This window comes from Lates calcarifer, linkage group LG17 (genome assembly GCF_001640805.2).
Source record: "Lates calcarifer isolate ASB-BC8 linkage group LG17, TLL_Latcal_v3, whole genome shotgun sequence".
NCBI classification, from domain to species: domain Eukaryota; kingdom Metazoa; phylum Chordata; class Actinopteri; family Centropomidae; genus Lates; species Lates calcarifer.
The window spans coordinates 19,355,026-19,376,830 of NC_066849.1; the positions used below are offsets into that span (position 1 = coordinate 19,355,026).

The following is a 21,805-nucleotide window of genomic DNA, read 5'->3' on the forward strand; positions in this document are numbered from 1 at the left end:
TTTCTTTTTGGTCAAATTACCCATTCATTGACAAGAATCAGTGGATATTTTCCATGTATCAATGGTAGATCACCAGCTTTGGCTGACGAATTTAAGTAAAGTGACTAGTAAAAGTATTTCCAACAACTTCCAGCAAATGTGAATTGCTGTAAAAGGAAGAAAACAATTAGGTTTAGGAGTTTATCTAAATAATTTTACTTACTCTTGTGATTCTGATTGGAGACATCACTACAGATGCAGTTGTATGAAAGCTTCTGAAGATGATGAGGGACATCTTTACATTTCTGACTGGTTGTGGTCCAACTTAACTCAATGGATGTATTGGTGCTGTTCTGTGTGTTGATTATTGTGAGATCTGTTGGAACACATCAGACTTGAGTACTAATACTATACAGTAATTCACTCCACAGTGTCTGAGGAGAAAAACTCTCATTGCATTGAGGTGAAGTGAACATCAACATACCACATTTAATGTAGACGTGAACAAGAGCTGTGTTTTTTTTTAGGGTGACATCGTTGTCCTTGATCTGAACCATACAGCTGTAGTCTGTGAAAGGCTCCAGCTCAGACAAAGTCTTAGACTCACTGACTTTGCCATGTTCTGAGGAGACAGCTGAAGATGACAGCATTTCTTCAACACCTGGTATTTGTGACTCAGAGCTGGTGAACAGTATCTTTTGGGTTCTAGATTAGGTTTAAACACTTTCAGAGAGAAAGAAAGTTTTATTAAAGTGACTCTTAGAGAGCTCAAAGCCAAATCTTGACCTCATCTAATACCACAGGATAGAATTTAGCTTGCTTCAGTTTGATGTACAATATATATTCGTGTCCCATCAAATATTAATCTAAAAACCTACTGTACTTTCTACTGTACATCTTCATTGGGTTAAGTGCCCAGTGGTGGAAACTGCAGATAACCACTGACTTGACTGTATGTATATAAATCCGCTGATAACACACAAACAGAGTGTGTCAACTTCAAGTCTTTCCACTTACCCCAACAGTTGTAATCAATGGAGAGGCTTTTACAGTTTGGAGGTAATTTTGTGTTTATTTCAACAGGAACTTTATTGGGAACAGTCTGATTTATTTCACTTGGATTCAAGAAATCTGTGGGGAAAAAAATAACAGACATTGAATATGATGAAAAGCACAAGCATTTCAAAAACTAAAGGCAGACACTTTTTCATACATACCAATAGAGATGCTTTTGGTGAAGCTAAAGGAAGAGCTCACACAGGTTTCTGATGTGATAGTTGTAGTAAAATCAGAGCAAATGTCATTGTAACCAGGTTTGACACAGAGTGTTTTACTGCCACATCGCTCATCTTGAATCTTATTTGGTGTTGATTGTAAAGAGGTGATGTCCCAATCAGTTCGGTAACAAACATATGCAGGGATGCAGCTGGTGGCATCTTCAATGTCATCTTCACCTGAAATACACAAGTGATGCACAAATGATTCCTGTTTTACAAACAGTCTCATTTCTTAATTTAAAAAGAAAGCAAGAATTTTACTCACTCATTTCAGTTGTTATGGTTTTATGTTCAGTGCAGTGGCAGAGTTTTTCTCTGCCAGCACTAGTATCAAGAAATGTCACAGAGTGCTCATATTCAGTACAAGGCTTCAGGTGTTTGATTTCATGTGATGAGCTTTGACTGGAGTGCTGAACCATGGATTTTCTTCCAGTGTCTGGTCGGCCTTCTTCATTAATGTTTATGGTGTAGTCACCAGTGGTATAACTTGTCATGTCAATCTGGAAGCCAAACTTGATGGGTGTTACAGTGTAAGAGCCTGCACACAAAACCAACAGAATCAAAACAAACAAACAAAAAAAGGACTGTATCCAGACTTTCTCTATACTCAATGTATTAATTCATTGTGAAGTAAGAAATAAGCCCAGGTGCTGGAAACTGCTGATGTTATACACTGAGACATGGAAAGCTGAATAATAAATTTGTTTCCAATCTCAGATCAACCTCCATTAATTCCTATAGAGTAGTTACCAGAGATTGAGCTTGTGAGAAGCTGCATCAGTATTATAAACCTATATATATCTATCAAAAACAAGAACAACAAAAAACATACTCACACTGCAGAGGTGGGGTAGCTATAAAATGCAGTACAATTTCAGGAGATTAGAGACCAATGCAAGAAACATTAATTTGCGATATGTGTGATTATATCATATAAATAATGATGGTGAAAACATGCAGATATTTTATTACCTACCTGTACTCATTTGCCCAGTGGTAGTAGTAATCTGACCTAAAGTTGTTTTTACAGTAATTAGATGGCAATTTTAATAATAATGTAAACTGATAAAATATCAAATTAAAAATAATATTTTGAACAATGCTTCTTACAGGTGATCCCAGCTGAGATCAGCAAAGTCTTGAGGCTCAGGAGACCTGTCATATCCAGAAGTTATCAGTTAGTTGTGAAAGAACACCATAGCAGCCAACATGAAAATTTTTGTGTCATATAGACCAGGAACTTAACAGCAGCTCCTGTTTTGATGTACAGATATGTGCTGAAAGAAAATTAATGTGACAGCAAATTTTCATAACACATTGAGGAAAATATATCTATGGAAATTTGCAACCTGCTTCATGTTCATTCACGTTAGTAACATTGTCATTATTATTAAAATAATAAAGTTTTCAGACATCAGGTTTCCAGGTCGTGCTGTTGCAGAGCTGCATTTAGCTGTGGTTAACATATCTGAGACACCTAAACCTTCTGGTCCAACTCCCACTATAAGTGTGGCAAGTTAACTCTTTTTTTTGCTGAGTTTCAGATACTGAATTACGTTTTTCTTCTTCACTTCAACATTCAGCCAATCTCTCTACTAATGTTGCGGTCAGTCAGTCAAATGGACTAATCCCATAATATTTTACAGAGCTAGTCAAATGTAGGAGGCAGAGAATGTAGATTTGATTTATTGAATAACTTTATTTTACATAAGGGGAAATTAATTAACATGGTGGCCACAGTAAAGAGAGCATGCAGGAAGAGGAACTAATGACATTAATGATGGTTCTTTTCCACTCTGTTCTATTCAAGTGTTCAAGAATGCACTGCCAGTGTCATGAATTTTGAATTAACTAAACAGGATTTGGCCATCATTCATGTTAGTAATTCTACATGTGTTGAGAAATGTCTCAGGGAACACGACAAAGAGCCCAAGGTGTTGACATGGCCTCCAAACTCCCCAGATCCCAATCTGATCCAGCATTTGCGCGATGCATCGGGAACAACCCGGAACAAACATACTGATCTAAAATAATGTTATTACATTTTCAAAATGAAAACATATACATTGTTAAATACATGAAATCACTTTCCCCTCTCCTCACATAATCAGTTGCTTACAAACCATTTACTACAATCAGAAAAAGTGTTATTCAAATAGAACATAGAATAAAGGACTTCAGCTGGATATAAAAACGCATTTTTGTTTTCACTCTCCCTCCATAAAGATAAGGTGAAGACACTGAAGGTGGTTACTTACTACAGTCACCCAAAGTCAAGATTCCTACCCAGAGGAGCAGGATCTTGAGACCACAGAAACCTGCCATATCCAGGAGTTAGGGAGTGCACAGCCACGCACCATACAGTGTAGTACAAATTGGCAGATATTTACATTATATTGAATGCGAAGAGAGAAATGTTTTTCAACTTTGTCGGCACAGTGTCTTGACTTGTTGGCCACACCTTAAACCTCACATCTGGTTTCAAGTTAAGTGAGTGTGAATGATATCACACCCAGAATCTGCCTTTTTTCTTATTCTAGTGACAGGAAGCTTCATTTTTGTAACACCACTGTGGATAGGAAATTTGGTGTTATCTAAAGCTCACATCTTTTTTTTCTCATTATTTCTTTTAAGTTTCCTGTCAGTCAATCTATTAATATGCACTGTGTATGCTGTCGTATTTGGATTGTGTTTTAAGCAGTAGTGTTTGGTATATGAGGCTTTTAGACACACAAGTAGACTGTTTGGTTCAAACTCAGGGATTAATCACAAATTATGATATATTTCAGCAGAGTTAGAGGTTTGGTGACCTTGACCTTTTGTTCTCACTGCCATTCTTCAAATCTTGCAGTGAATTTTCAGTCACCAATGAAATTAGAAACAACAAAGGACAGTCTGAGTGTGTTCTTCATTCATGAAAAAAAGCAGCTGTAACATTTGGATGAGCCACTGAACTTGGGTAGTTGTGATGGTCTTGACACATTAAATTTAGAAATTCAGACCTATGAGGATCTAAACTCTTAACTCAGCAGCTGATATAGTGATGTACGCCATCTGCAGGCAAGGACAGTAAATGCAGCTGCAGTTTGGATACTTGTGCCACCTTCAGACAGTGAAGATTACAGATTTTAGTTAATAACATGAAATTAAGCAAAGGTTTTAAAATAAATTCTAAAACTCCAGAAAGGCTTACCACATATTTAAAAACAGAGCAGAGTAAAGACTAAATGGTGATTTGGTGAAGAAAATAGATTTTTTTGTTTCCAAAAGATGAAATGTAATGTTTTACAGTTATAAGCTAAATAATGAGTATTCAGTGTCCAGCAGAGACCTGTCAGATACAGTTTTACAGTTTTTATTCATTTTAGTACGCTTGATAATAAAATGCCATGCAAGTATAAAATGGAAATACCTCAGAAACTCACAAAAAAACAGCAACTGAAAAAACACACCACCAGAAAAGTACACCTGCAACCTGTACCAGTAACATTAATGGCCTGCAGATGGCAGTATCAGAATTAAATGATGGAACACAAAATGTTAAAGCCACACTACACATATAAGTATTAAAGCATCATTTTATATACATATAATATATGTTATCATATGTTCTACGAACATTAAACTGTTTGGTAAACTGTTCATAGCTTTACAGGCATAGCCCCAAATTCACTTTTGACTTGAACATAGTTGAAGAAGAGGTTGGTATAAAATGTTACTTACACATGGCCAGGATCTAAGACTCTATGCAATATTATTACTTAGTTTTATTAACACTTAATTTTACCATGTTTTTCTCATTGTGTCACAGAGTTCTGCAGTTATTCAAAAAGCCTTTGAAGGTATTAAAAAGTCCTCATTTTACAATTTACAGTTTTAGTATCTAACCACAGGCTGTCGAAAATGTTTGATACTGTACTTAACATTATACTATAAATGTGGGACGGTTAGTAGCTGGTCCTATTATCTCATAATGGGCATGTTTCTCATTCAATATGATCTTTAACTAATTTGAAATAGGGCTGTCAATCCATTTTATGCTGCTTCTCCAGGCCCACGTTGCATTAATTAAGGTATGTGATGTAATGATTCATTTTAAGTCATATTGTCTATTGTCTTTCATCATACTTTTATATTTTGGCTTGGTATTTCCAGGAAGTAAGTGTTAAACTGCATTTGATGTGGTATTAAAAAAGGTCTTAAAAAATCTTGAATTTCATCATTTAAGTCTGTCAGGTGAGCCAGTATTGGTGTAAACAGGCTTATATACAGTGCAGAACAACTTAATAGGATTGAAGGATGACTTTGTATGTAGCTCCGTCGGGCTGTTCTCCTGCTCACTCCTTAATGTTCTTACGATGCCAAGCAGATTGAGCCACATTAACATAAACTACAACAGCAAAAAAAATACAAACAAACAAACAAACAAAAAAAAAAGTTGTTCTGATCATTGTTGGTTATGTGGAAATAATATTGTACACTAATTCAGCAATCCCAATGAATGATCCAGCAATGATTTTAAGGCGATACAATCGTCGATTCAAAATGTGTAGCTGCTGAATGGGAATGCTGTTTGTTACATGCCTGAATAAAAAACAGGAAACTTAAAGTCTACTCACTTGCTGTTGATTGAAACATCACATCTTCATTCACGTCACTGCAGAGAAAATAAATAATGAAGAATGACTTTAAAGAGGAATAAAATTTACACTGAATATAACATAGTACACAGTGTGCTACACAATATATATTATTGAAGATGGAAATAATGGCTTAACTTGACTTAACTAACAATCTAATTAAGTAATTGAGTCCAACTGCAACAACTGTTCCTGTTCTGTAAATTAAAATTCATTACAACAACGGTAAAACAAATCAGAGGCAATGTGACTGTCAAACTGATGCAGGAGATTGAGTGAGATATTATCTTTACTTTGTGGACTTTCTGCGCCATAGAACGCAGATTTTGTAGACCAAGAATGCAGATGTGATGAGAATGATAGTGATGATGATGAGGATGATGATGACCAGAGGATGAATGTAACCTTTGTTTCTGTCTTTTAAAATGATGATTATAAAAGAAGAACATCAGAGAGGTGGCATTTATGTTTAAGATATAATGAATAGAAATGGAACTGTGTCAAAATGACTTAATTGTGGTATTTATTTGAACAGCACCTACAGCGAGTGGTTACATGTTGTGTCCTGGGTTTGCTCGCAAAGTGTCCATTAAAAGCAGTCACCTAGAAAAACAGAACATCCCTTTATCAGTTATTCTGGCACACACAGAAGTATGACAGAGACAGTGGTAATATTCTTGTGAAACAAAGAAGTAGGATTATACAAACCTGCACTGTATAGGTTGTGGAGTCGCTCAGATCTTTGAATTCAAACATACACTTTGTTTCCTTACTCTCAAGCTGAAGTTGTGCTATATACATTGACTCAGGTCCATTAAAGCTGTTAATGTGAGGACAGCTTACGGAAATTACATTATCTTCTGGAACCATCAGCCTCATTGTAGTAATATCTTCTGGTACTGTACGAAAGTGAGGATATCATGAGGAAATCACACTTTAGTCTTACTCTTGGTAAAAGTAAATAATATAAATAATAATATATCATAATATTATAGTAATATTATATGTAATACACCCACACACACACACACACACACACACATTTTTCCTCCTTACTTCCAATCTCAGGTCTCTGTTTCACTGGATTTGACTGGGCAACTATCTTGTTGTTGTAGATGGGTTGGACTTCACAGGTGTAATCAGTGTAAGGTTTCAGTCCAGTAACATTACATGTTCCTCCTGATGGTTGTTTTTCAGCTGTACCTGTAACAAAATTTCACAAACTGTTAGCTTGTTTTGTTTCCTCAAATCACAAGTGAACACAGAGAAAAAATACAGGAATATACAACAGCAGATTTTCTTTTTCTTTTTGGTCAAATTACCCATTCATTGACAAGAATCAGTGGATATTTTCCATGTATCACTGGTAGCTGACGAATTTAGGTAAAGTGACTTGTAAAAGGATTTCCAACAACTTCCAACAAATGTGAATTGCTGTAAAAGGAAGAAAACAATTAGGTTTAGGAGTTTGTCTAAATAATTTTACTTACTCTTGTGTTTCTGATTGGAGACATCACTACAGATGCAGTTGTATGAAAGCTTCTGAAGATGATGAGGGACATCTTTACATTTCTGACTGGTTGTGGTCCAACTTAACTCAATGGATGTATTGGTGCTGTTCTGTGTGTTGATTATTGTGAGATCTGTTGGAACACATCAGACTTGAGTACTAATACTATACAGTAATTCACTCCACAGTGTCTGAGGAGAAAATCTTTCATTGCATTGAGGTGAAGTGAACATGAACATACCACAGTGAATGTTAAACTGAACAGGAGCTGTGGTTTTTTTTTTATGGTGCCATCGTTGTCCTTGATCTCACCAGTACAGCTGTAGTCTGTGAAAGGTTCCAGCTCAGACAAAGTCTTAGACTCACGGACTCTGCCATGTTCTGAGGAGACAGAAAGATGACAGCATTTCTTCAACATTTCTTTAGCTTGCTTCAGTTTGATGTACAATATATATTTGTGTCCCATCAAATATAAATATAAAAACCTTCTACTGTACTTTCTACTGTACATCTTCATTGGGTTAAGTGCCCAGTGGTGGAAACTGCAGATAACCACTGACTTGACTGTATGTATATAAATCCGCTGATAACACACAAACGGAGTGTGTCAACTTCAAGTCTTTCCACTTACCCCAACAGTTGTAATCAATGGAGAGGCTTTTACAGTTTGGAGGTAATTTTGTGTTTATTTCAACAGGAACTTTATTGGGAACAGTCTGATTTATTTCACTTGGATTCAAGAAATCTGTGGGGAAAAAATAACAGACATTGAATATGATGAAAAGCACATGCATTTCAAAAACTAAAGGCAGACCCTTTTTCATACATACCAATAGAGATGCTTTTGGTGAAGCTAAAGGAAGAGCTCCCACGGTTTTCTGATGTGATAGTTGTAGTAAAATCAGAGCAAATGTCATTGTAACCAGGTTTGACACAGAGTGTTTTACTGCCACATCGCTCATCTTGAATCTTATTTGGTGTTGATTGTAAAGAGGTGATGTCCCAGTCAGTTTGGTAACAAACATATGCAGGGATGCAGCTGGTGGCATCTTCAATGTCGTCTTCACCTGAAATACACAAGGGATGCACAAATGATTCCTGTTTTACACACATTTCATAGATCAAAAGAAAGCAAGACACATTTTACTCACTCATTTCAATTGTCCTGGTTTTATGTTCACTGCTTTAGCAGAGGTTGCCAGCACTATCAAGAAATGTCACAGAGTGCTCATATTCAGTACAGGGCTTCAGGTGTTTGATTTCATGTGATGAGCTTTGACTAGAGTGCTGAACCATGGATTTTCTTCCAGTGTCTGGTCGGCCTTCTTCATTAATGTTTATGGTGTAGTCACCAGTGGTAGAGCTTGTAATGTTAATCTGGAAGCCAAACTTGATGGGTGTTACAGTGTAAGAACCTGCACACAAAATAATTAGAATGAAAAAAAAAAACAGGACTAGATCCAGACTTTCTGTATATTCACTATATTAATTAATAAACCTACGAGAAACTACAGTAATCATTACAAGTGTTTGACTGATGTTATACCCTCAGACATGACACAGATCCTAAACATTAAAACAAAATAAAGAGTTGCATTAGTATTATAAACCAATACAAATAAACGTGTGAGTGGTGTATATATATTATATATATATATTATATATATATATATATATAAACTGTACTTACACTGTTGAAGTGGTTAAGCTATAAAATGCAATACAATTTCAGAAGATTAGAAGACAGTGCAAAAAACTTAATTGTGTGATTATATGATGTAGATAATGTGATGACAGTGAAAACATGCTGATATTTTGTTACCTACCTGTACTCCATTGCCCAGCTGTAATAGCAATCTGAACTTAAGTATTTTGTAATAGATAATAATCATAATAATAATGTAAATTGATACTATATAAAATCAAATTATTTGATTTAAAGAACATCATAGTTTGAACCATAAGAAGTTGTTCACATATAAATCATTTCCTGTTTCTACTGACTGTGAGAACCAATGCCAGAATTTGAAAATGCATATGTTGTGTATCTTATCATTGGTTGCAGCTTCGGGGACCTTTCACCACATCCTAAACTTCACCTGTGGTTTGAACTTTTGTTAAGAGCAACAATTTCAACAATTTTACATTGGTTTAAACTATAGGCACCTTTTTACACTACTGCTAATAACATAAAGTCTTTTCTCAAGTCTCTTGTCTGTTCTCACAACACATTTGTCTATTATTATTATTATTATTATTATTATATATTTTTTGTACTAAATGGAAGAGTATAGGACTTTTCTAAAAGAAATATAGCCATTTGTCACATTCCATGTCACCTTTAAATCACCTTGTTACCAACTCTGTACGTTAACATAAGCACCCTATCTATGGTCTGTTTTTCATCTTTTCTAAATTTGAATCAAGGGAAAATATGAACGTTAGCTTTAGCACACATGGAACAGACAAACTGTATAACGCTGTCCCTGCCACAGTGCAAGCATAATCCTACATATTAACAAATTATCTGACTGAATGAGAAAATACGTAACATTAAGTATGCTACATGAGGCATTTTGTGTTTTCTGGCACTCTCTATGAATACTGTTCTTTTTGGTACAAAGAAATTGTTGCTACATCTCTACAATCTTCCCTTCATTCATGTCAAATCAAATGTTTGTGTTTTATTTTTTTAAGTTCACAAACACTTAGCATGACTTCATAGAAAGGGAATTTTTTAACCACTCCACAGATTTCATGTTAGTAAACTGTAGTTTTGGCAAGTCAGTCAGGGCATCTGTTTTGTGTGTGTGACAGCGATCTGTACAGGGTGTACCCCTGTGCAGACTGGAGCTATTATATTAAACATCTTGTGTTGGCAAAAAAAAAAAAAAAAACACACACACACACACACACACACACAATTATTACAGTGTATTTTTAAAAAAAATTCCAAATATATTATTTCTAATTTACAAAATGGATCTCAATTTGCCGGTTTAAAGTTTTGGGAAAGGTTTTTTTTAAATTGTGAAAATGGTTTACTCCTTGTTTTAAAAACTTTATTGTGGAGAAGTGGTTTGCTCAGATAAAAGTAATTCTAACTGTTAGATCTCAAGCAAAGGAATATTGAACTAAAAACTATACTGACCTAAAATAATGTTATTACATTTTTGGTATTCAAAAATATAGATTGTCAGAAGCACAAAAAAGTCTTTTCCTCTCCTCCTAGAAACAGTCACTTGCTTACCAACCATTCGCTACAATCCGAAAAACTGATAGAAATAGAACATAGAATAAGGGACAACTGAAGACGGTTACTTACAGTCAGCTAAACTGATGATCTCGACCCAGAGCAGCAGGATCTGGAGACCACAGAGCCCTGCCATATCCAGGGTGTTTTTGGACACACACACCATACAGTGTTGTCCAATTTGGCAGATATTCACACAGAAGTTGTATGTTTTACTTTGTATCGAATGCTAAGAGAGAAATGTTGTCTACTTTTGTCAGCACAGTGTCTTGACTTGTTGGCCATACCTTATACCTCGCATCTGGCTTCAAGCTAAGTGTGCAGTAGTGATATCACAGCCAGATTATACTTTAAACTTGCTTTGGTGACAGGAAGCTTCATTTCCATCATGCTACAGGAAATTTTGTGTTATCTAAACCTCACATTTGTTTTTTCATTGTTTATTTCTCTTGAGTTTCCTGCATTTACAGAGAGAGAACTCTATGGGTTCTCTCCGGGTACTCCCTTGGTCCAAGACGTGTAGGTTAGGTTACTTAGTGACTCTAAATTGCCTGTAGGTGTGAATATGAGTTTGAATGGTGATTTGTTTCTACATGTCAGCCCTGTGATAAATGGGCAACAGTTGTATGTTTTATTTTATATTGAACACTAAGAAAGAAATGTTGTCTAATTTTGGTGGCACAGTGTCTTGACTTGTTCTCACCTTATACCTCAAATCTGGTTTTAAGATAAGTGAGCAGGAGGGATATCACATCCAAAATCAACCTTGAACTTGCTGACAGGAAGCTTCATTTCCATCATGCCGCTGCAAACAGGAAATCTTGTGTTACCTAAACCTCACATATGTTTTCTCATCATTTATTTCTCTAGTTTTTTTCTATTAGTCAGTCTCTTAATATGTACTGTGTATGCTGTCATATTTGGATTATGTTGTAAGCAGTAGTGTTTGGTATATGAGGCTAAGAACACTGGACTGGCTGGCTTTCATTCTTTAAATTTTGCAGTCTTTATAGTTAGTTATAGTCCAATTCACATGATATACTGTATTTACCACTATATACGGTATTGACTTTACAAATGGATGAGGATCACTTGAATGCACCATTAAACATTTGGCAGCCAGTGAATTACAGGATATTAGTAATAACAAAGGATAAACTGAGTGTGTTCTTAATTCAGAGGTTCTAAACTCTAACTTAACATGGTGATGTTCGCCATCTGCAGGCAAGAAAAGTCATAGTGGCTCCAGTTTGGACACTTAACAGTGAAGGTTACAGCTGATGAGCTGCTGTTTTTTGTGGGTGTGTTTTGTTATTTGGGATAACTGTTTTCTAGAGAACAAAGTCAACACTGTGTTAAGAAAAAACATCACCTTCAATATTATCAGTGGGTTGTAACTGTTGCTGCTATTACTTTCCTTTTCTATAGGTGGTGTTTGTGAGTGAGTTTGTGAGTGAATCCCAAGACAGTTTAAAATATTGTTTCACATCCAAAAATATTTGTATAGCACCACTAATGTTTATAAATCTGTTCTACAGTTTTTTCTTTTGTTTTTTGCCAAAGTGACACTTTTCACTTGTGAGTAGTTGATGGTTTGGCAGCTAAAAGACATTAGTGAAATGATCAGAAAGGCATTTGTATGTGGTTTGGATTTAGTTGGTGTAACTTTATTTAGCAGGCTCTCAAAGTGGTTGAAAACATACATAAGAAAAAGACTGTTGCAATCTAAAGTGATAAAATATATATGTTACAATTTAAGCAATAAAAAGTATGTTAAAACCCTTACATGCAACAAAGTGAAAAAAATACCAAAGAGTTTAATTGGTTAAACCAAACACAGTATTAGAGATTTTCGCCAATAACAAGCGGTTAAGTCAAAGTTTTATACAAACTATAAAACTGAAGACAGACTGATTACACACTGGACATTCTAATAACTAAGCAGGGTAAAGAAGAAATGTTGATTTGGTTTGCAGCTCCATTAGACTCTTCCTCATCAGTGAGTTTCTTTATGATGCCATTCACGAGGTGGTACATTCATATAAACTATGACAACAAACAAACAGGAAGTGTCGCAAATTAGTGTTTGTCTATCAATTTCTCTTTTTCCCCTTTTCCAAATCTTGTTACAGGTCTTGGAAATTTTGTAATATCCCAATATATTATTCATATATATTCAGCGACAAATGATCTAATAACTTAACAACTAAAACATCAGTAATCATTTGAGGCTGCTAAATGTAACTGTTGTTTGTTACCTAGTTAAAGACATCTGTAGGAGAGACAGGAAACCAAAAGTCTACTCACTTGCTGTTGATTCAAGCGTCACACCTTCATTCACACCACTGTGGAGAAAATAGTGAAAAGTGGCTTTAAAGAATTATATAAAATATAAGCTGTAACTAATAGAAAAATGAACACATTTAATTGCTTAGATAGTGGAGTTCATCAGCAACAGTACCTGTCTGGTATAAATTAAAACTCATGTGTGACCAGTGTTGGGGGTAACATGCTACGAATTACACCATTTGAGTACCATGATTACTTTTTTGTTAAAATGAGTCAAATTCAAGTAATCATCAGTTACATTTTCAAATAACAATCCATTACTGTTACAACAAAACCAAAGTGAAAATGTATGTGCAGTCTGTTTCTTTCCTACCACTTAGCATACTAGTGGAAGCAGCGTACTAGTGGAAGGTATCCCATCCCACAGTGTGTCAGTGCTCATGCTCAGCTAGCAAGACGGCAGAAAGTTTACATTGTAAAAAATATTCAGTTTTTTCAATTTGTGTGTGAAAAGGAAAAGAATATCACAGTGAAATGCAAATTGTGTGTCTGTCAGCTGCAAATAACATGAACAATGCTGGTAATACAGCTCCAAAACAGCAACAGCTAACTTTTAGTTAGGCACTGAAAAGGATTTTCAAGTTACTTTTTATTATCAGTAATTTTGTAATGTACCAAGTTACTTTCAAAACTAATGTTACCCAACATAAGGCACAACATACTGTTTTATCAGTAAAGTAATTAATGAAAAAGAAAAATTTGTCACAATGTGACAGTCAAAGTTATACAGGTTAGAAACAAAAATGATGTTTACTTTCTGGACTCTCTGCGCTTCTTAATGTACAGCTTGTAGACGAACACAGCCACCACAACAGATATGATGAGGATGATGAGGAAGATGAGAACCCCAATCACAGCTTTGTCATTATCTATAAAATGATGATTATGAGAAAAGAATATCAAAGGAGTGGCATTTATGTTAAAGACACAGTGTATAGAAATGGATGCATGATGAATAGTATGTCAGAACAAAATGTGTCAAATGATTTAACTGAACAACGTGAAATAATTTGTGGCATTAAAACAGCACATACACTGAGTGTCAAAATCGTGTCTCTTTGGCGCACTCTCCAATTTTCCATTAAAAGCAGTCACCTGGAAAGACACAGAGCCCCTTTATCAGTTATTACAGTATTTGAAGAAACAAGAGGAATAAAGCTGGAATATTTTTGTGAAACTAAAAAGTAGGATTACACAAACCTTCACTGTGTAGGTCGTAGAGTAGCTCAGATCTCTGAATTCAAACTCACAGATCGTTTTATTAATCTCATGTACAGTTTTATCACCATAAAGAAGTCGTCCTCTGTAAATCTTCTTAGGCCCTTGAAAGTTTCTACTATGAGTACAGCTTACATGAATCACATCATGGTCTGAAGCCTTCTGCCTCAGTTCAGAAATTTGATCTGGTACTGTAAGAAAGTGAAGAAAAACATATTTAACCTCAGATACAACACTGTATGTATACTCACTGTTAAAGTGATATTTAAATTCACTAACAGCAGTTTTAACAATTACTAACAATATTATGTTTTTTTTTAAATGAGTCATTACTTAAAGAGAGTGTGAGAAAACTAAATAATCATTTGGAAAATCTGATAAGGTTTTTCACACTTTTTTACAACTCGTCCTCTACTGTGAATAATAATTTGATTAATAAACTTTGATGTTTTTAAATTATCCATGTACCATATTGATAAAGATTTTTCATTAAGACAGTCAGTAATTACTCTGGCTCCAAACTCCAGCCTCTGTATTCTACAGTGATAAATAAACAGGTCAGGACTGACTGAAGCTGGTAGATTTCTACAGAGTCACAGAGAATAACACCGATGTTGGAATTTAAACTCTATAATTTCTGTGTATTCCTGTTACATGTTGTGAACATGGCCCCTACTTCACTAATGTTTGGAACGTGTGTGATGGATACAATTTCCCTTACATAAAGCATATTGGTAAAGAGTGTATTGTTTAATAATGATAAAGAACAGAAAATAATACATTTAGAATTATAATGACTATAATTAGCTTAAATAATAACAAAATCATAAATTACAATAAATCTTATGTTGAAGTTCCAAATTCATAGATTCATTTAGTGACCACATTTCTTGTACAAGACCTCTTAGAGCCATTGTACATCACATGATGTCAGTTTTCTCCCAAAACACTGAAACTGTTTAAACTGTTTGGTCTAAAGAAAGTGTTTCAGAAAGACATTTGTTTTTACTGCCACATAGATATTTTAACTGCATGTTAACACACAGTATATACCTTAATAAATAAACAAACCTTAATAAATAAACAGTATAATCAGATTCATTAGTATAATTAGAATTAAATAGGATAGCCTTTTTGTATTATAGGTATGGACAGTAATGTTGTCCAGAAGATAATTTTTTGACACTTACTTCCAGGCTCAGTTTTCCGTTCTTCCACTTCTTTTGACTTGGCAACGTCCTCGTTGTTGTAGGTAGGTTGGACTTTACAGGTGTAATTAGTGTATGGTTTCAGTCCAGTAACATGACATGTTCCTCCTGATGGTTGTTTGTTAGTTGCAACTGTAACAAAGTTTAACTGTTTTGTTTTGTTGAATAACAACAACAGACAAAATGGAGGGAATACACAACAGCAGAATGTATACATTATGTGATGGTGGGAAAGCAGAGCAGGAAAATTAACACATGAAAACTAAAGCTCATATGAATTTGTTATTCTGTGAATCTCTTTCATCAAACTGTGATTTGATATACCGTGTCATCTCAGCTTATTTACACCCACTAACACTCAACATGCTGAAATGTTAGCATAGAGCACTGTGGGTCCATTAATGACTCAAATGTCCACAGTACATTGTATTACTGAATGTGAATATGAATTCCTCTAAAAAGGATAAAACACTTCATCTACATAGTTTTACTTACTGTCAGAGCGATCACTACAGATGCATTTATATGAAAGCTTTGGAAAATCATGAGTGACATTTTTACACTTCTGACTTGTTGTGGTCCAATTCAAACCAATGGATGTATTGGTTGCGTCAATGTTCACGTCGGTTATACTCAGATCTGTTGAAACACATCAAACATGTTTAACACAACTGAGTACTGGTTCTCTGCAGTAATTCACTTCACAGTACTGAGAGTAAAAACTTTCATTGCATTGAGGTGAAGTGAACACCAACATACCACAGTCAATCTTAAACTGAACAGGAGCTGTGGTTTTGTTGATGGTTCTATTGTTGTCCTTGATCTGACCAGTACAGCTGTAGTCTGTGAAAGGCTCCAGCTCAGACAGTTTCTTAGACTCACTGACTCTGCCACGTTCTGGGGAGACAGAAGGATGACAGCATTTGACAGCATCAACAGAGCTGATGAACAGTATCTTTTGGGTTTTAGATTAGATTTAAATTTAGACTAATTCAGATTTAAGTAAAACTAGAAATATATTAGAAAACTTGTTTTCCATTAAATCTTTCATAATGTAGCTGACAGACAGAGTGTGTCTACATCAAGTCTTTCCACTTACCCCAACAGTTGTAATCAATGGAGAGGCTTTTACAGTTTGGAGGTAATGTTGTGTTTATTTTTGCAGGAAGTTCAGTGGGAGCAGTCTGATTTATTTCACTTACATTCAAGAAATCTGTGGAAAAATAGAAAACAAATAAAAGACATAAAATATAAAAATTAGTCTAAAGCACATACATTTCAAAATAAAGGCAGACCTTTCTTTTTTACATACCAATAGAGATGCTTTTGGTGAAGGAAGAGTTTCCACAGTTTTCTGATGTGATGGTTGTAGTCAAATCTGAGCAAATGTTTTTGAAATCAGGTTTGACACAGAGTGTTTTATTGCCACATCGCTCATCTTGAATCTTATTTGGTGTTGATTGTAAAGAGGTGATGTCCCAATCAGTTTGGTAACAAACATATGCAGGGATGCAGCTGGTGGCATCTTTAATGTCGTCTTTACCTGAAATACACAAGTGATGCACAAATGTCTTCAGTTTTACACACAGTCTCAATTCTTAGATGAAAAAAGCAAGATGCATTCCAACAATGTGAATTAATTTTACTCACTCATTCCAATTGTTGTTTTGTTATCCTTTTCAGTGCTGTTACAGTGGATGTTTTCTCTGCCAGCACTAGTATCAAGAAATGTCACAGAGTGCTTATATTCAGTACAGGGCTTCAGGTGTTTGATTTCATGTGATGAATTTTGACTGGAGTGCTGAACCATGGATTTGTTTTCAGTATCTGGTCGGCCTTCTTCATTAATGGTTATGTTGTAGTTACCAGTCGTAGAGCTTGTAATGTTAATCTGGAAGCCAAACTTGATGGATTTTACAGTGTAAGAACCTGCAAACAAAACCAACAGAAAAAAATCTCTAGGTGAGATGAACCACCTGGTGACATTTTATAACCTCAGATAGTTTGTTCATGTTGATGCTGAACAGGATCCATACAAAACATTCTCTACGCTCTCTGTGAAAATATACTTTGATTACATTCATTGTAAAGTAAAAGAGAAACTCAGACACTGAATGGCAGTATAATTACAACAAGTGTTTGAAAACAAACTGTACAATGGATTATCTTTTAAACTCATACTCACACTGTGGAGGTGGACCTGAAGTGGTTGGAGGAGCTGGAGGAAGAATTTAAAGGAAATCAGAAAAGAGTAAAACAAAACATTAATATATGATTATGCAACATGAGTAATTTAATTTCCAAAGCACCTTGAATATACAGCCAGTACCTGCACTCCATAACTTAACTCTGCAGAGCTAGTGTTTTTGTCCATTGTCTATACTCATATGAATAAGACAATCTTATCACAGTCCTGTATAATGAATGAGAAAATTCCAACCTTGGGTGGTAGGAGTCACTGTGGTGTTGAGCTGGGTGACTGCAGGTGAGGTCTTGTTGTCAGAGTCTGTTTGGATGTTGGTTTTGTTTGGGTGTGTGGTAGGAGTGGCTGCAGGATGGAGAGCATGCTGGAGGTCACCTTCAGGTAGAAATACTTCACTGCCAACAGTCTTACCTGATATGATGCTTAACTACCATTTAACTAACATGACTCATGAAACTGTAAACTGAGGCTGAATACATTACCAGACATGGTAGTTGAATTGTTTGTCTGATTTGGGGAGACTGAGGTGGGGGCTGATGAGATGAGTGGAGGTTGGGCGGCAGCAGTTGGAGTGTCTGAAGACATGGCAGGAGCTGCTGCCATGGTGTGTGGAGGTGAGGGGGTGATAGATACAATGGGTACTGAGGGTGAAGTAGATTTTGCTGCCGTGCTTGCAGGTGAGGAGATGACAGACACAGTGGAAAGCGAAGGTGAAGTGGAAACTGCTGTGGTGTGTGGAGGTGAGGGGTTTGAATTTTCTGCATTCCAAGAAAAAAAAATTAGGACAAACACAATATCACAATACTAGTTCCTACAATATTAAAGGTGATATGTGTCGGCTACATAAATCCTACTTCCTCTTGTTACAAACATGGTGCTGCTATTTATCTGTCCTCCTCCTCATTTACATCTACTACACTTTTGTGCAAATACTCAGATGAAGTCAGACATTGTCCAGCTGTGGGTGCTCAGTAGGACTCAACAGCTGATGGAAAATAAAACGGTGGGCAGTAGTTGTGAGTTCAAATATTATCATAATATTTCTGACAAAACAGTCCAACCTTAACAGGAGTATGATGGAATAACATTGTTCCAGTGGCTTACCTGGCTTAGTTTCTTCACAGAGTAAATTTGAGTCAATATATAAACTAATCATTGACTTAATAATAAAAAAAACATATAAACTAATTGCTATCAAAGCAGAATTGATGAAGTCTCAGCCTGAACACTGAAAGACGAGTCTGATCTCAACAAGTCTCTACAGCTCTCTCACAGAAATAAACTGTGAAAAGTTACTTCCATACCACACTAACTCTGCAAAATGTGACTCATTGAAAACCCTAACAGTTTGGACTGAAACAGAGTCTGATGTCAAACGAACGAGTGAGAATATATATTTCTATCACTCCTTGCTGCTGTGGCTCAGAAGTAATGAGACAATATGAAGAATATGAGGTAATGGTAGGCTGAGGTGAAGTTATGGCACAAGTTATAGCAGAGCTTATGACATGATTAGAATTAAACATTTTATTCACTGTAGTAATAATTAACTGTTATATATTAGGTAACTTATGTACTGGGGGGGTTAGGGTTACCATTGCACTGCAGCTCTTTTTTGTTTATTTTTTGTTATAATAGTGTATACTGTATATTAATATGCAGGGGAAAAAACAAACAAGTGAAAACAAGCAAAAATAACCCATGATTTGAGGATGATTAACAGAATTAAACATTAAATGCATTTCATAACTTATGTATTTCCACTCACCTAGTCCATTTCCATTTCCAGTTTCACCTGGAATTTCAAAAGAGAAAAAATGTGATGTTAATCATTTTTGGTAATAATAGCGTATACTGTATATGAATGTGCAGGGAAAAAACAAAGTAGTGAAAACAAACAAAAATAATACATTTCATTGTGTGAACAAACAAATAATCTTTTTATAACATAATATGCATAAATGCTATGTGTTAAATATTATTACATACATATATTTTTTTTTGTTTTGTTTTAATCATGACAGTAATAATCAAATGTTATATATTAGGAGACTTATGTATTGCCACTCACCACTACTGTCTTGACCTGGAATTACAAAAGGGAAAAAAATTGTTAATCATTAAATCATTGTATCAAAGATTTTTTTTTTCATTGGGTGTGTGTGTGTGTTTGTTCATGTCATTTGCCCCCCAAACAGTGAATTTTTTAAAAAAAGCATCCACTTTCATCTGGCCAATAAAAGAGGAAAAGCGAACATTTTCATCTTATGTTGTCTGTGTGTGACTGTACAACCTGGTTGCTATGACAATGTGACAGAGCCACTTGCTATTTCAGAAGGCAAACCACTATTTCCTGCCTTGCACTAAAACTTAGAACCACCCAATACTTATTAAACTGGTTTCAGTTTGGACAGATCATGGCTCATAAATGGACTTTGACCATGGACATTTTCTCTCCTCATTGGGTAACAGAGTCTCCTAAAAAATTACATTTCTATAAAACCAAACTGCAACAGCAAACACATTTTGTATGAAATGTAGTAGGCACCATATTACTTCTCAACACTCATCTTTACTACCAGCTGCAATAACAGGACTGGTAGGACAGGACAGAGGAGGTTTAAGTACTTTTGCGGGTGTTGTGTGTTTATCTGTGGATGGATTTTGTCACCGCTATAGCACAACTGTGTAAGATACAGTCATGAAACGTTACAAGTGTGTAGTTGAGATTGAAAAGAAAGCTGTGTTCAAAGATGGGTGTGGTTTGAGCAAAGATGCCAGAAGTAGGGAAGGGACCATCACCCCTCCTCCTCCTTACAGCCGTGGCCCACATTTATTTAAAATCACACTTCACTATATCCCAGTTTCAATCATTCCCATCCACTCTAAGACATCAGGTGAAACTACAGACTATCTTGCAATTGGAGTTCATGAGCTGCGACACCTGTCGATAATGTAGTAATAACTACTGAGCACTCGTGGGTCTTTGTGTGCCCACCATCCACCCCAACCACTTCAACTCGGCTGCTGTCAGTAAATGTAGCGCTTTATTCACTCAACATGTATTCAATTACATTGCCTACAAAACATGTTTGCTGTTGCAGTTTAGTTGTATAGAAAGGTCATTTCTAAGAGACAGGGTTGAAACAAGGAAAATTCTATGGAATTTTATTTTTCTTTCATTAAAAAAAAAAAAAGAAATTAGCTATTTATGAAGTTTTAATGAAGCCAATTCTGAAATTCCCATTAAACCTTCATCTTTCAAATTCTGCCTTCCAAGAGGGCCTGATTTATTCTGATTAAATTGCCTCTGCAGTTTTATTTTAAATTCTGTTTTGTCATAAATAAATGCTGATTAAAGACACACATGTATTGTCTGCATAAATATAATGGCATATATCAAGGTATTGACTTTGATTTAAAATAAATATTTTGTAAGGCTATTTCATCAAGGTTTATAAAAAGCTAAGTTTTAGCCAAGTTTATTTATGGAAAAAATGAAAATGGAAAAAATGGAAAAGCTGGAATATCTTCTAAAGTGAAAAACAATGTACATAATAATGTATATTAATGTATACAAGTCATATCAGACATATACTTTTACAACTTACAAAAGCACCAAATTATTACTGAACCTGTACCTCATTCCTCAGCAGGTCTGATTTTATAATAAATGAAACAATAAAAGATTACTTACAGTTAACCAAACTGATGATCCCAACCCAGAGCAGCAGGATCCTGACATTACAGAGACCTGCCATATAGCTGATTGTCCCTGTGATGTACGGCGATGTGAAAATGTGTTTCCCCCCCAGGGAAAATAAAGTCTAACTAATTAACTACCTAACTACACGGGAGTTAGGGTGCATATGTATGTTTGCAGGAACCAATAGCAGATATTCAAATGCCACAGAAGAAAAAAAAAAAGAAACCGTATTTCCTCTTTTTAGAACATTTAATAGACTAATAAGGACATTTAAATGAGTAGAACTTTACTTCTAATAATAGGAAGTGATGCACTCAGGCTACTTCTCACATCAGATTTTTTTAAGTGTTAAGACCAACAGCAATGAGAGGAAGGCGCCATGTGAAAATATGAGTCTGATCCTCATGTTTTGGCCTTATGATGAAGCATTTTGTATCGACATCTTCAGTAGTAGTGTTTAGC

The 21,805-nt window shown here is 35.3% G+C and overlaps 1 protein-coding gene across 23 annotated transcripts in view; it reads right to left on the bottom strand.

Annotated features, from left to right (window-relative positions):
- Nucleotides 1-21,805, bottom strand: part of LOC108896380 (uncharacterized) — a 37,289-nt gene that overhangs the window by 12,493 nt on the left and 2,991 nt on the right. For 2 of the 23 annotated variants that reach the window (XM_051077358.1, XM_051077357.1), the window contains exons 1-11: nucleotides 21,335-21,549; nucleotides 19,709-19,723; nucleotides 19,406-19,432; nucleotides 18,120-18,395; nucleotides 17,875-17,982; nucleotides 17,620-17,652; nucleotides 17,085-17,363; nucleotides 1,197-1,433; nucleotides 997-1,110; nucleotides 464-613; nucleotides 203-355 (exon numbers count right to left, since the gene is read on the bottom strand). In XM_051077358.1, the coding sequence (XP_050933315.1) occupies nucleotides 203-355; nucleotides 464-613; nucleotides 997-1,110; nucleotides 1,197-1,433; nucleotides 17,085-17,363; nucleotides 17,620-17,652; nucleotides 17,875-17,982; nucleotides 18,120-18,395; nucleotides 19,406-19,432; nucleotides 19,709-19,723; nucleotides 21,335-21,398 (1,456 nt within the window). In that variant the 5' untranslated portion in view covers nucleotides 21,399-21,549. Of the gene's footprint in view, nucleotides 1-202; nucleotides 356-463; nucleotides 614-996; nucleotides 1,111-1,196; nucleotides 1,434-1,521; nucleotides 1,795-2,092; nucleotides 2,111-2,232; nucleotides 2,269-2,366; nucleotides 2,412-3,514; nucleotides 3,806-8,037; nucleotides 8,152-8,236; nucleotides 8,474-12,293; nucleotides 12,706-12,966; nucleotides 13,005-13,762; nucleotides 13,878-14,042; nucleotides 14,104-14,208; nucleotides 14,418-15,416; nucleotides 15,567-15,929; nucleotides 16,074-16,193; nucleotides 16,332-16,533; nucleotides 16,648-16,746; nucleotides 16,978-17,084; nucleotides 17,364-17,619; nucleotides 17,653-17,874; nucleotides 17,983-18,119; nucleotides 18,396-19,405; nucleotides 19,433-19,708; nucleotides 19,724-21,334; nucleotides 21,559-21,805 lie in introns of those variants that run through there. The other 21 variants (XM_051077359.1, XM_051077346.1, XM_018695504.2 and 18 more) reach the window with 20 other exon arrangements.